General features: G+C 38.8%; 1 protein-coding gene across 1 annotated transcript in view; it reads left to right on the top strand.

The window, feature by feature from the left end:
• CPED1 (cadherin like and PC-esterase domain containing 1) overlaps nucleotides 1–15,852 on the top strand; it is a 307,617-nt gene that overhangs the window by 82,143 nt on the left and 209,622 nt on the right. Inside the window, exon 6 of the mRNA XM_022582431.2 lies at nucleotides 15,258–15,390. Coding sequence (XP_022438139.1) covers nucleotides 15,258–15,390 — 133 coding nt within the window. The remainder of the gene's footprint in view (nucleotides 1–15,257; nucleotides 15,391–15,852) is intronic.

Raw genomic sequence — 15,852 nt, 5'->3', positions numbered from 1 at the left:
TTTGAACATTTTAGGATCTCTGGCCTCATCTTTTTAGTAATGTGAGTACATAAAAAAAGAAAAGGAAAATGATAAATAGAATTTACACATCCTGTTGTATTGAAACAAGTGTAGACTTTAAAAAATTATAGATATTTACTACCAAATATAAAATATATATTTAAATAACATAATTGAACTTATTTTAAAATATTGACCAATAATAGCTTTTATCTCACATGGAACTGATGATTGTTTTTAAAATTCTAGGTCTAAAAAATTCTGTTTATCATATGATATCAGTGAAGTATTGTCAGGGAAGCAAATAGCCTAGCTTGAATTTAAACAAAGCAACATGGAAATTGTCAATGCTTAATACCATTTGAGGATTTTTATTGGTTTCATTTTTTCCTCTCCTCTGCTGTAAGGAATGTACTCCTTCAAACAAGAATGTGAGAAATGAGATTCCCAGTGTTAAAGGAAACTGGGGACTTACCTCTACGAGGCAATCAGGCAAACTTTCACAGAAGACCAGAGTTTGCTTATTCTCTGTGCTCTCTAATGCTGACACCCCCTCTGTGTGTCCTCTGAATGCTCCTTCATGCTTATATCTTTTCAAAGTCTTCCACCTCTGTCCCACACATGATTATATCCTTTGTGCAAAACATTCTTTCCCCAAGTAAAACTCTCATCTTTTTAGTATGACTGACTTCAGCTAGGTAATAGCAGCAAGTAAGTTGATGGAACTAATTCAGACTAAATTACACCCTCACCCCAGTCATAAGCCTCTTAGATGTATTTGCATTTTTATAAAAGAAGCTTGCAAACCCAATGAATTTCTAATTGGTAGAATTTCTGGAAGCGCGTTCAAATTCGCACTCAGTTCATCCAGTCCGTTATCGAGACTATAGCCAGAGTGATCTTTTCCTCCATCTCTTTCAGAAATAAAACAAGCCTATTGGGCAGTTTGTCTACGGACTAAACAGTGAGGCCCAGGTAACTAGCCATCTGATGCTCTGACTCGAGCTGGGGATAGATTTTTAACTAGATCAGAAGTCACATACCCAAATGTTAACAAGAGCGTGGCATGTGACAGAAAGAATTCGTAACAAATACAGAAGCTTGAGAGACCAAATAACCCGCACATTTTCAGTATTTGGCTTGTCATCAAATGTATAGACTCATTAACATAAGCCATTTGGGCTCCAAGAAGAGAAGAGGAGTTGGAGACATAGGAAAGTACAAGGCAGTATGACGTGGCATCACCCAGATATACCTCAGCAGAGTGGCATTGCTGGAAACATAAAGTTCCCTCATGTTTCTCATCCCTGTTGAATTCAGTTACCACTAAGATTCAGATCCCATCTGGTGGCCTGGTCCTTCTCCTTCTACCTCTTTATTCCCGTACTTCTCTCCACTCCTTCCTCTTCGCACGTGTTTGCATTTCTCTAAACCCTTGTTAACTCCACCTTCCATTTTCCTCACAAAGTGGTAACTTTGTTAATCCCTAAGAACAATGAAGCTGGGTGTTCTACTAAAACCTTAATCTCTGGAGTTGGGAGGGATTTGTTGGTGTCTCTCTGCCAGTCCTCCTTACTCCCGTCTCTCAACATCCTGATCATTCAGAATATTCAATAAGAAAATCATCACCTTGGTTAACTTCTTCTGGAGACTTCAGATCTGCTGTCATTCTTATCAGTTTTGATGTCCACACCAATGACCCTTTCATCATCACAGCTCTTTGATCTCATCAAATCCATGACCTTCCTTTCTCTGCACCTTCTGCCTCCCGCCTGTGTAGCCTTACTGATTAGTAACTCACATCACAGACAACTACATCCATCTTTGAGACTTGAAATGAATTTACCACTTCATAATCACTGTCTTTCTGGCTTTTTCGCTCCTTCAATGCCTCTGAGCCTAGAATCTCAGATGTCACTTTCAGTACTCTTAATTCTGCTACTTTCTCCAAGGCCCTCAGCCATATTTGGCCATTAGAGAGCATGAATAGTGGTCAGTGGAGGTAGATTCTGTTTATCAAGCGTGATTCTGTTTTCAGGCATGAAAGGTCATAGAAATGTTCTTCTCTTTCTTTCCTGTATCCTGTTAAGTTTTTTGGCCACCCATAAGAAGGAAAATAGAAATCAGATTTTAAAAATGATCAAACATGCATTTTTTAATTCCTTTTCCCTTTCCCTTTTATTATGCTAGTGAGCCACATTCAATATGAAAAGAATAGAAAATACAGATAAGCAAAAAGCAAGAAAAAATGTAAATTTAGTGAAACTACATAAGTTTCCATACTTTTCCTGTTCATGAACAATTTTTACATACTAGAGTACTATGCAATTCAAGTGTGAGCAAATCGTGGCATGTTTATCTGTGGAAAACTATGAAGACATTAAAAGTGATGGGAAGTAGGGGTAAAAGTGATGGAGGGACTTCCCTGACGGTCCACTGGTTAAGACTTTGCCTTCCAGTGCAGGGGGTGTGGGTTCAGTCCCTGGTCAGGGAGCTAAGATCCCACATGGCTTGCGGCTGAAAAACCAAAACATAAAACAGAAGGAGTATTGTAACAAATTAAATAAAGACTTTAAAAATGGTCCATATCAACAACAACAAAATCTTAAAAAAAAAGTAATGGAGAGCTACATTTTTTGGCATAGAAAAATATTCACACTATATTGTTGAGTTAAAAATAAAGAGGAGTAATCCCAATATATATATATTACATATATTTTATATTAGTATATATTTTACCTATTCATACAATATCTATGTAAAATATATGTTAATAATATATTTTGTTTTAAAACTATATACTTACATATACACATACGTATATTAATTCATTTAGTCCTCACAATGTCTCCATGAGGGAGATATCATTATTATTCCTATTTATCTCAAGTGTAGAGAAATTAAGTAAAATTTTCAGTATCACACATCTAACACATGGTATCTTCACATAGTCAGTATGAGTCTGGAGTCTGCTTTCTTAACCACTTCACTCCTCCAAACTCCTCCGGGTGGCATTCACGGCCTGCCACAGGCTGAGGTCCCTACATTTCTCCCTGGTCTCCTGTTGTCCCCCAACCTAACTCTCTGCTCAAGCCAAGTCCCGCCCTTCACTGTCCCTTCAACACCAGGCTTACTGCCCGCTCCTTTTCCTGCCTTTACCCTAATGACCTCATTTAACTTAACCATCTCTTTAAAGACGTTTTCTCCAAATACAGTCACATTCTGAGGTACTGGCGGTTAGGCCTTCAACATGAATTTTGAGGATTCAGCCCATAACAGCCAAGAAAGAGGCAGGGAACTGTGATTGGCAGTTCACCAGATCCGTATGGTGAGAGGAGAACAGATCCCCAAAGGAAGAAAGATACTGGACAGATAAAAACAATGGATGTCTATTATTATAGGTTTTTCTGTTTTTGTTTTTGTTTTTTGCGGTACGTGGGCCTCTCACTGTTGTAGCCTCTCCCGTTGCGGAGCACAGGCTCTGGACGCGCAGCCTCAGCGGCCATGGCTTATGGGCCCAGCCGCTCCGCGGCATGTGGGATCTTCCCGGGCCGGGGCATGAACCCGTGTCCCCTGCATCGGCAGGCGGACCCTCAACCACTGCGCCACCAGGGAAGCCCTATTATAGGTTTTTGATAAATATTTATTGATTGTTTATGATAAAGTCCATGGCATTCTTTAGGCAGAACGAACCATTCTGCCTAAATGATTCATTTTAAAGTAAGGGAATATTCATGTTTCCTTCTCTTTATTACTTTCTACCATGAACCCCAGTTCTCACATGTTCTCAGACCTTTCTCTGCTCTCCAGAGATAGCTAATATGAGAAATTAATTCGTTCTGCTCTACTTTCCTCTCTCAAGTATACCCTTTTTTTCATTCGATATACTTCAACCCAAAATAATAATTTTATGGATAACAATTTTAGACACCATTGCAGACCAGTCAGAATTTCATGGAGACTATTGAATCATGCAAATGCAGCAATCATCTACTGAGTCTGGCCTATCCATAAAACTGATCACTCTGCCTGTGAGCCATAAATCTCTAAATGGACTAATCACAGACACAATCAAATGGAGACTTTGAGAAAACGGTAGCATCGCCTTGCTTCATTTCCTTGAAAATGGGAAAAAATATTTGCTGCTTATTATAGCCTGTTAGTCGTAAACTACGTAATTCTTCTTTCCATTTGGCATATCTTAAGACTAAGAAGCAACCTTGTCGATGTGCCTGGCATATATACTGTGACGTGTTTCCTGCCCGGCCACTGGCAAGACAGGAGGGAGGGTCAGCGGAGGCTGGTAGCACTGGGGTATGAGGATCAGTGGGAGCTTTGGGAGACTCACTTTTTCTTTGGGAGAAGTTAGATCGAGCTCAGTGACCCAAAGGTGCTTCTTGCTCTGGTGTTGCTCACGATGTTATACTTTGCACTTTGGGCATCAGGACAGTGTGAAAGGGACAACACGTCCATGTTCCAGTAATGGAGAGCAGCATAATGGCAGCTCCTTGACATCTCGGAAGTTGTGCTAAAGACCTGCTGGCTGAGGGAGCTGATTGATCCCTCTGCTCTTTGGTTAAATGGCCCTGACCTTTTAAACTTGAACTGGTTTGGTGAATCTTTACATTTCTGGTTCATGACTTGTGTACCTCCTGCCATCATGTAGGTATATTTACTTATTTCACTTCGGGAGTTTGTTATCTTGTGCCAAACACTGGGACACATGAGGGGCAAGATTGCGTAGCACACTTGCAACAATGTGATTCTGATGATTAAATCTGATTTTCAGCAGACCAGAGAGGAAGAGGTGATAAGAGAGATACTTACTTTTGTTGTCCAAATCTTTCCAGCAAGTCCCCATTTACTTATTTCTGTGCTAAACATAGCAGAGTAGCACTGTGTCTAAATGGCACCAAAACAACTTGTTAAAACATGAACAACTTTAAACAACGAAACTGAGTTCCCTTTGCATTACGTAATACAAACTCAGTGAACTGTACTTGTACTTCATGGATTTGTTTACCCTGTTTGCCCAGCCTGCATCTATTAATCAATAGTTTATTCCTCGCTGTGTGTAGACACGTTCCGTGACTCAATATGTTGCCCTCTGAAATAAACTCTACCATATTTGTTTGCCTTTTCCTCAATGAAAACATTGCCCAAGCAGTGATTGTGATATTTTCCCCATATCACTTCTTCCTGAGCCACTGTATTTGCAACAGAAATACTAGCAGAGAATCTGAAATCTTGATAAGATGCCTCCCAAAAACATAACTTGCTTTAAAATAGATGAAAAACTTCTTACAGAAATGGCCAAACTTTTTATTTTAAGCCATCAGGGGCTGCTTTATTTGGGGATTACAAGAGCTAGATTAAGAAGGGGGCAAAATGAAATCAAGTTCTAGAATTTAGCTGCTGAAGTGGTGAAAATTCATCCTGAAACTTACATACTTGCCTTGTTTTGTGAGTAAACTGAATAAGCAAAAGAGAACTATTCTGTGATTTTGATTCATTTATTTCTGTATATATATACAGAGACAGAGAGAGACAGAGAGAGAGAGACAGATTTTGGTGTTGGAGGATATAGTATGTTGAACTTCAAGAAAATCTCTTACCCAGTCTCCTTCTGGTGGTAGAGGTAGATACTGAACAACAACAACAAAATTACAAGTGTTATGAAAGAAAAACAATGTTAGTAGATTTGCAGAGCTCATGGCTTGTTCATTCATTTTCATGGAACTCCAGGGCTGGGAACTGACTTTTGATTTGCAGGATATCATTGATATCAGGAAATGAAAACCCACTAAAGTGATGCATTAGCCCTAAGGCACACAACTTCATAAAGTGTATGTTACATAACACATTTATTCGTGGGAAAATGATGCTTGTTGTGACTAGTCTCTTGAAGTTCTCATTGTAACCATAATAATTAATAATATGATTTATTAGGACTGATACATTTTAATAGGCATTTAGTGTCTTCCAGTCTGATAGATCCTGTTGAAATATATATTGATAAAAACCAAAAATGGGATTTGCAGCAAGCTACAAAGTGAAATACATTCATTTCCCTAAATAGAATCTTAGAATCCTTCATCTGTAGTTGAAGTTATGATTAGAAAGGTTACGTATCTTGGCAGAAGTATAATTAACTGAATGAATGGGGTTGTTTTGGAAGATGCTTTACTCTTTGATGATGGGTTGGGTGTGCTTCTGTCTGGGAGAGACGCATAGACTCTATTATATGGTAAACCCCATTCAAATCCTGTGATTCACTGCTTCGATAAGTTTTGGGACGATTTTCTTTAAACTTCTCTTAGCACCACCTAATGGTAAAAATGATATCATAGTCATAGCAGCAGTTACAATCCCAGTGTTGATAGTCATTTCACAAGAAAATGTGTAGCTTATCAAAGGGTCAGCCTACCCCTAAATAGACAAAAGTAGGTAATTCACCCACGTTAACTGAGAAGGCCTTTTGAAGGACTCTCTTGCCTCATCCATTTCTGGGTGGGCTCATAAGTACTGGTAAGAATCCTAGCCTGAGGTCAGAAGAATTCTAACCTTCAACCTAGTAAAGGCGGAAGTCAGGAATCCTATGGTCCCTGTATGAGGAGACCTGAATTCTAGTTCCACACAGCTACTAAGTATAGTGACATGACTCTGGGAAAAGTACTTGGTCCATTTGTGCCTCTTTTCTAGACTTGTAAGATAGGAACAATTATAGTGACCATTCTTTCCTCACAGAGTTGTCATGCAAATGCTTTATAGAAGAATATGTGTTGTAAATCTATAAAAGTAATATTAAGGTATTATTTCTATATTGCTCAAGATATCCATGAATTGATTCAGAGAGAAAAATTGAATGAGGTGTTCAGTTTTTCAGATTGACATAAAACTGTCACAACAATATATACTGTTCTTTTTGGAGGCATGCTGATATGGAAAGAAAGCATATTGATGCCCAAGTATTTATCTAAAGTTAGAGGTTGAGTATAGATAGTCATCAAACACGATTAGTAGTAATTTTGTGTTTGTTTTACAAATAGATTGGGGCTTCATGATTTATGCCACAAGGTTATATTATAGATAAATTACCCTCAAATAATAACACGTGGTAACATTAATTCTTTACTTATCATGTGTCAGACACTGTGTCAAACCCTTTATCTACTTACTCTTTTAACCCTCTGTAACCATCTGTGGGGCAGATACTGATATGCCTTCTTTAGATAGAGGAATGGAAGCTCCAAGAACGTCTGAGCTACACAGCTGGAAAGGAGCAGATCCATATCTCAGGTACCATGCTATACCTCTTGTAACAAGCTTGAGCCACTATACTGTATGTTAAGCCTGTCCCTTATAATGCAAGAAAATAAGAAAGGAGCTATTTAAGAAAGCCTAATACCTGGGCCTAATGAGAAAGGGAACTTGTTTACCACTTTATTATTATTAATAATCATCAATATTATTATTTGATCAACTAAAGTAATTCTTATAATTTCTTATTTATCATAATATTTACATATAAGGAGATATTAAGTGAATTTGCTGCAGGCAGGAGATTGTTTTGCTTTAGTCTTTTTTGTTTGTTTGTTTTAGTTTTTTAATAGGGAACTCAGTAACAGATGGAAATTGCCTACCCTGGGAGAGTCAGAAGCTCAGGTCCTCAGTGCTCACTGGCACTTTCTTGAGGGTCCTCTCTGCCTTTCTTCTGTTACCTTTTTATCTGATGTACCTACTCAGGCTCAGCTCCTTAAGCCATCCACAACCATTTTTAGGCAAAGTAGCAAATTTCACGGGACAGACCTCATACCGCAGCCGTATGCCTGGGGTTCGGGGCATCTCAGATGTGGGTGTAGCCACCAGCTTGAGGTCTGGGCCTCTGGAATGACAGTGACCACTTTGGGCCACGTGGAAGGACCAAGTATTAGTAGTCCTGGCTCTTCAAAGCTGCTCTTCTGACCTTTTTGGGAGGGCTTTTAGAATTCACTGGCTGTGCTGCCAAAAGGGTTTATAAAGCACCCATCTGGGGATGTGAAATTAATGAATGTAAGTAGAACACAATTACGTTTTGTGGGTGATACATGATTTCTGTCAGGACAAGTAATTGCTTTGACCTGATGGCACATCTGCTGTTGGGTCGTGGCGAGTGCAGACTGAGCCCGGCTGCATATGTGTGGGTCCCACCTTGACGTCTTAATAGCCCACTGTCCTTGGGCAAGTTTCTTACCTTCTCCATGCTTCAGTTTTCTGTCTGCAGTGTAGGGACAATAACGACTCTGCCTCCTGGGGTTGGTAGGAGGATCGAAGGAGTTCATGCACTTAAAGTACTTGGAACAATGCCTCACACAGAGTCAGCAACCCACGAACATTAAGTATTTAATAAGCATTTCCATAAATATTAGTTGCTTCAGTAAGTATTTCCATAAATATTCGTTGATAAGTACTAACCACTGCTCCTATCCATTTGGTGAGACCCATGTTTTTCAGGATTCACTAACCTGGGAATAAAGCTAGGATATATACATATATTTTTAACGTCTTTATTGGAGTATAACTGCTTTACAATGGTGTGTTAGTTTCTGCTATATAACAAAGTGAATCAGCTACACATATACATATATCCCCATATCTCCTCCCTCTTGCGTCTCCCTCCCTCCCTCCCTACCCCACCCCTCTAGGTGGTCACAAAGCACCGAGCTGATCTCCCTGTGCGATGCAACTTAAAGCTAGGATCTTAAAATGGTCACAAAAACATTTCTTCGCCTCCACCTACACTCACTATCTTCAGGCCTCTTCATCTCAAAATCCTGCTTCCGATCACTTTTGGATCATCCTAAAGCGATCTTTTCATTCATTCCTGTCAGACCTCACAGTCTTTTGGGATACATTTATTTATTAATCTCTGGTGGATCTGGAAGGAAGTATCTATAACTTACCTATACACATAATTTCAACAAGCCCTAATGTAATGCCCTAACTTTGATTCAGAGGACAAATAAAAGGCAAGTACTTTATAGTGTAACAATTTGTAATCTAATATGTAAATGTTTAGGCATAATGACAGCATAAGGAGTAATGAAATAGTCAAATGCTCCCTCTTTTATTTGGAATCTCCATGAATGTGACAGGTACAAATTCAGATTGGTGCAGTTGGATCATAAGGAAACTAAGATTCCATGGGTCACATCGCTGTCGGTGAACAACTCTTGAGACAGTCACAAGCAAAACAAAGTATAGTGTTCCCTTGCTTGACTATGAAATCGCACTCCTGAAAAATTCAGTGTATGTTAAAACTGGGTAAAGTGCTTGGGGTTTATATATAAAATGGAGTCAAGCTCCAGGTTCAAATAATTACCAACAGGCTTTTCATCCACTTCAATGTCCAGTGAGACATTCAAAAGTGATATAGGGTGGGGGAGAATTTATTGTTTTGCACAGAGCGATATTCAACATAGTAACAGCTGTTGTGGTATGTGCCTTGGCCGATGAGAATGGATATCTCACTATTCAAACAGGCGCTGGACTCTGCACCTTACCAATACATTCCAAGTAAACATCAGCCTTATCCTCCATAAGGCAGAGATATGGGCTTTATAACCCTCATCTATTAAATTTCAGCAGCATTCTTGATCATTGTGATGGCCTCAAATGCCCCCTTTGTCTTAGAGGGTGTACCTTATGTGCTCATGAACACAATCCTCTTATACTCGATACCGTGTCCACTATTTTCTCCATTTCTGCTCTGGTGCCCTGTGGTCATCTACTGCCAATGTAACCGCTGGTCACACCCACCAAAGGTGTTCTGCCACTGGAGTGCCCCATGGCAGAGGCTGCTGCTGCACCTGCCATTGTCTGTGCTGTCCCATGCCCAGTGTAAGGGATCCTGAGGTTCATGCTGTGCCTGCTTCTCCTCTGGCTGCTGCTGAAACTGTTGGTGCCATGTCCCATGTACCAGTCACTGTCTTGTCCATTGGCTGGAAGTCTACTGGTATTCTCAGAAGGCTGAATAAGTCAACACTAAATTGATTCAGCAGTAAAAAATCAGTAGTCAAAATCTTTCTTTATGTTATTTTTTTTCTATTGTATGTAATGTTACACTCTCACTAAGAAAACATTCTTTCAGTATTGTTTTAGCTTCTGACCTAAAATCTGGAGTGGCAGTAAGGCCTGTGGAATATAGGAGCAACATACTAAAAGCTGCCCTTCTCTTTCATGTTGTCCTGTTATCCTTGGACTTCTCTGCCATCCACTCTTTTTTCTCTAGGACAGATTCCTTACTATTAGGCTTTACCCACAGTTCTTCCAGTCAGGGCCAGACATAGTGAACTCCTAGCTGGACACGGATTGGTGTCACACTAAAACTCCATCACACTGGTAAATAATAACCAGACAGCATTCTTGTCATCATTCATTGACCATAGGGTTTCAAAGAACAGCAAAAGTAGGTGTCTTGTCTTTTCCTAGTTGAGGGGGTTGGGATAGTCGTGTTTAATATCATTGAGTTCTAACAATGTCACGACTGGACCTGAAATATTTCTTTTGAGCATATGGAAATAGGACTGCATTTATCCTTCAGATATAAAGCCATAGCTATTTATATTCTTGTGTTCCAAATATTGCAGAAGCGGGAATGTTTGCTTTGTATCTAAATACAGAATTAAGAAAAAGAGAAAGATTATGTGGTCAAGTAAACTGATTATGCCTAATTTATCTTTTCGGTTCAGTATTTTGTAATGTTTCTGTTTCTAGATTCCTTCTCTCAGTCCTGTGTAGGTCATTCAGCAGCCAATTTTAGAAGAGCTTGTGTCATTTAAGAGAAAGAACTTTAAACTATATTCAAAGAGGACTACGAAAAGCAAAGATACCACCGGCAAAGTGATATTTAAAATTTTCCAGTTACATGAGTTATTGGTAAATCTACACGGGCTGTGCCACGAGCAAAACAATGTGCCAGGTGTACTCTGAGCTTTTAATTAAGAGAACTTTTACCTTTTGGACAGATTTTAATAGGGTATTTTGCTGTTTGTAAGCCATTGAAACAACGGTTTAAGCCATTCGTGGGTGAAAAGCCCTTAATTATGTAGAATATAGATCATGAGGGAAGCAAAACTGAAAAACACCCCCAAATCCTAGAGACTCATGTCAATTTGGAAAATTTCTAGTCATGCCCCAATGTCACCTCAAGCCCCTGGAACTAATGGATTCTGTGAATGGTTTAAGTGATTTGGTAAATAAAAGCCAGATTTGGGGGACCGAAGAAAATGCTGAGTAAAGAGCAACATTCTCAGAGAAATCAGCTGTAGTGGTGAGTTGGAGGCCAGGTGAGTACTTGTGAGGCAGCGAGCTGAAAACGTGAATCGCAAATCATTCCATGGATAATGGCGGCCATGAGCCGTTGTCACTTTTCACTCTAGATCCATGAAATTGAATGCACAGCCCTTCTAATAGAAACTTAATGTACTTTTCTCTAAATCAGATTTTGCTCACCTGCCTGTGTCTGTATCACCCCCCCTCGCCCTGCCTCTTCCTCATAGCTATACGCCCCAGCAGCCAAGTGGCCCAAGGGACCTGACCTTGGCCCCAGGGGATTGAGCCAGGTGTGGCAGGGAGCTTAGGCAAAAATGGCCTCTCCGAGGGCTTCCCTGGTGGCGCAGTGGTTGAGAGTCCGCTTGCCGATGCAGAGGACACGGGTTCGTGCCCCGGTCCGGGAGGATCCCACGTGCCGCGGAGCGGCTGGGTCCGTGAGCCATGGCCGCTGAGCCTGCGCGTCCGGAGCCTGTGCTCCGCAGCGGGAGAGGCCACAGCGGTGAGAGGCCCGCGTACCACACACAAAAAAAGGCCCCTCCGAGAGAATGCTGAGCATTAGGTTGTGTTAAGCAAACAAATAAATTAATTAAAACGCCCCCTCCAATAACAGCATGACTTACTGGTAAATAAGACTTGAGGAGTAGTTTAAATTTTTTAATAGTTTTTTTGTTTCTTTGTTTTTGAGAGTAGAGCTGGGGACAATATGGCAGCCAAGGGGCAATTAGCCTTATTCAACACACAATGAAATTTCTGCTAAATTCTACTCTTACAACCCTCTTTTTCCCCTAGGCAACCCCCTCAGCTCACCAAAACACCATCCTGCACATCCGCTCTCCTCAATGGTCTCTTTGTCCACTTTCCTCTCTAACTCATTTATATAGATTTAAAAATAAATTTATTTTTTCCCATACTTCAAACAACATTATAAAGATTTGGTTCCCATATAAGCATGTATCATTCTTTCTTAGAGAGGAAAAGAGGACCAAAGGAGCAGAAAACCTCTACTTTGATAATTTTTCACTGTTACTTAGCCTTTTCCCCTTTTGACTTAAAACTAGCTTGAATTTTTTCCACTACTTACAATCCAAGCTTTTGATTCAGCTTCCATTGGCTGGGTCTACAGAGTCAAACTCTAGCAGAGAGCTTGATTGTTAACTCATGACTTTGGACCCCTGAGTGATGCCGCAGCTCACAGAATTTTTTAAAGCAGTGACTGCACATCCCTAAGTTATTGAAAATGACTGAGATATTATTGGATACCAGAGAATTATTTTCCCTAAGACATTTAGTGTATTTTGTAAGAAATAGCAAGATATAAATGACATTATCCACCACCCACCTATTTTAAGGCATCTAAGTAGCAGCTTAGACCCGGAAGTACAGTCTGGGATTGCAAGGACATGCAAACAAGTGGTGTTAACTGAGATAAAATGCTGATGTCAAGGGGTGGTGGTGTGATGAATTGGAAGATTGGGATTGACATATTTACACTAATATGTATAAAATGGATAACTAATAAGAGCTTGCTGTATAAAAAAATAAATAAAATTCAAAATAAAACCCCAAAACAAAAAAGTCTGTAGCTTGAGTTAGAGTGTGTTAAATCTCTGGAAAATAATATATGTATATAATATAAATATATGTTTATATAATATATTAAATAAATTATATATAAATTAGGTAATTTATATATATACATATGTATACACATATGAACACATATGCTAAAAGTAACTTGGCAGTACAAAAGATGAGAGATGTATGAAGAAAATATGAAGAATATTCTTATAGAAAATATTTATTTGAATTTAATGTCCTGGCCTAAATTCTACCCAGAGTAGAGAGTTTGGGGGGAAAAAATTCAAGAGTTTAATCACCTTATTAACATCTTTAAAGACCAACAGTTATTTAACACTTCAGATATGAAGACCCTTCCCTCCCTTGGCTCAGTTAGTTGGTTAATTCTTTAGTCATTTACAAGATACAAAATAGGCCAAACGTACCTGGCTACTGATGGGCTTACCCAGCTCAAGGTGAAACTGAAGCACCAATTCAGAAACTCTTTTGTCAGGCTCTGCTTGGCTTCTGACTTGCCCTTGGTGCCCTCGTCTATGAGGAGTAGATCCCTGTGTCGCTCAGCCGAAACTGACATCCGCAGACTCCAGTCATATCACTGGTCAATTGGAGGGAAAGAACCTGAGGACAAAATGGTTCCGTAGGAACATGTTTGCTCAGTGTCATAACCAAAAATCTTTTCTGACATATTTCCATGTTTTTGACCTATTTCTGGCATTGGGATCTCTGGCCCTCATTAGATTTCATTTTGGCAATTGTCTCTAGTCTCTGAATGTTCTATATTTGTCTCACTCTTGGAGTCAGATATTATGAAAATATTGTTATTTTAAATATGTACTGGTTCACATATAATGTTTATTTGTAAATACTATAGAAGTAGAGAAGGAAATTGAAGGTGATACCATGTACCTTTTATTATACAAAAAATATAGAGTGAAAATTGAAAACAGAGTTGGTTCGTGAAGGTGCCATTAAAGAAGAGCTATGTTCATGCGTGTTTTCACTTAAAATAGGCTCAGTGACTCACAGTGTTTGTGTCTTACATTTAAATTGAGATTGACTTGAATATACTTAAAAAAGAATTTGGAATCACTGTTACAAATTGCTAGTAAGTCATTTATTATTCTGATGTAAATGATATCAATAACATTTCATGGTTTACTCCAGAAAATGTTCCTGAGAAAAAGTTTAATATTAATAAAGTGATTAACTTATTTTTGCAGTGAGTGGGCTTAGACAGCTATTCTATTATCATATTTGTTGCACTCTAGGTACTAATGTTTGTGGGAGGTTGTGTTTCAAATTGTTATTAATGATGCTCATTAATTTATACCAAATTATTCATCTTTGGGCTTGCTGAAGTAGCCAAGTATTTTTTCTTTTCCTTTTCTTTTCCCCTGGAAAATTCATGTAGAAAAACATCAAAGCAAAATTAAGTTGCCATAAAGTAATAAAACAGTCTTTCATGCTGCTTGATCATTGCAGTGAAATCATAGGGGCAAGAAATTGAAGTAGGAGTCTAGACATAGCTTTTATTACCAAGGAAAATGAGCAAAATTCAAGGTTTTTACGTTGACATGGTTAAAACATAGAGGAGCCCATGGGGAAAATTGTTTTTGTAGAATTGCATGACTTTGACACTTCCACTGAAAAAGAGCAGAAAGGAGGGCATTTATGACTTGCATTTACTGAGTGCTCAGTAAGTAAACAATTGATTGATTGGTTAGTTGGTGGAAACTTTATGCAATGATTACACTTTGATTTTTCTAACCTTGTACATACACCTATTTTTTAAAAGTATCAATATGAGTGTTCGGAAATAAGTCATTATTGTTGGTCTTTACTTTTACACACTTCAAAAACCCACTAAATAATATTTTACAAAATAATGAAGCACTCTGGTTGAGGTTACCAAGGTCATGAAGCATGACAAACTCTAGCACGTGAAGGACTGTATTGTCAGGAAATCAACTCAAGTTATCTATATAAAATTCTCATCGCAAACAGAAGTCAACTCCTGCAGCCACCGTCCCCTAATCGAGAGAGCATCTCCTAGCTGTATGGAAGAAAGACCCTCTTGGTGTGGGACAGAAGGAGACATCAAATCTACTTCACCTTCTGAGAAAAAATTTTGAAATCAGTTATTATAATTGTTTTTCTAGTCTGTGGTAAGATAACATACTACAAAGCAAATGCCCCTCTAAACATGCCTTCATGCTTGAGGGATTGAACCTTGGTTCAGAATGGGGAGAGAATTTGCGGCCTATTTCCCTTGGAACCAGTAGTTTAACATAGCAGACTCTATTATGGAAGCCATTCCAAAAGGAAACAATAGAATGACTGTTTTTTGCCCTGTTGAATCTTTTCAGAATTGCAACTTCCGGTGAGCCCCTCAGTGTGTCTGGATCAGAGCATACAATTAAAGCTGAGTAATTCAAGTCACCTTTTAAAAACAGTGAAGTCATATATGTGGAAACCAGGGGACTGGAGACGTGAACAGCTGTAAGCTAATCATCTTGAATTGTTATGTCAAGCATGCATTTTAAGAGATAGCTAATAAGAGAAAAGCACCAAACACATCTGGGGGTTTTACATGTTTGAATTATTAGGTTCTGTTATACAAATTTTAGGCTATCTCTTCTTAATAAATAATGCCACCATCGATTTTCTGCTACACTAATTCAAATCTCTCTTGCCATAGAATAAACATTTGGGTAAATAGGACTCTTATCCAGGAAGTTACATTAATGGAAATTGAATTTAAAACCTTGGCCATGTGAAACTAAAATTTTAACTTCCATTTTATACTCAAATAACATGGCTTGGTCTACGAGTCTGGCTGAATGATTTTTTTCTATTATTATTTTTTTATGGCTCTGAGAAAGCAACTGTAGGGTACCAAGTTATTCAAGTTACCTTCAGGGAAAGGATTTTGTCATGTAGGTAAATTATAGTGAAAAATTA

Source organism: Delphinapterus leucas, chromosome 9, assembly GCF_059928025.1.
Source record: "Delphinapterus leucas isolate spDelLeu-1000000601 "Yukka" chromosome 9, BTC_Dleu_Yukka2, whole genome shotgun sequence".
NCBI classification, from domain to species: Eukaryota; Metazoa; Chordata; class Mammalia; order Artiodactyla; family Monodontidae; genus Delphinapterus; species Delphinapterus leucas.
This window is presented reverse-complemented; position numbering and strand designations above follow the sequence as displayed.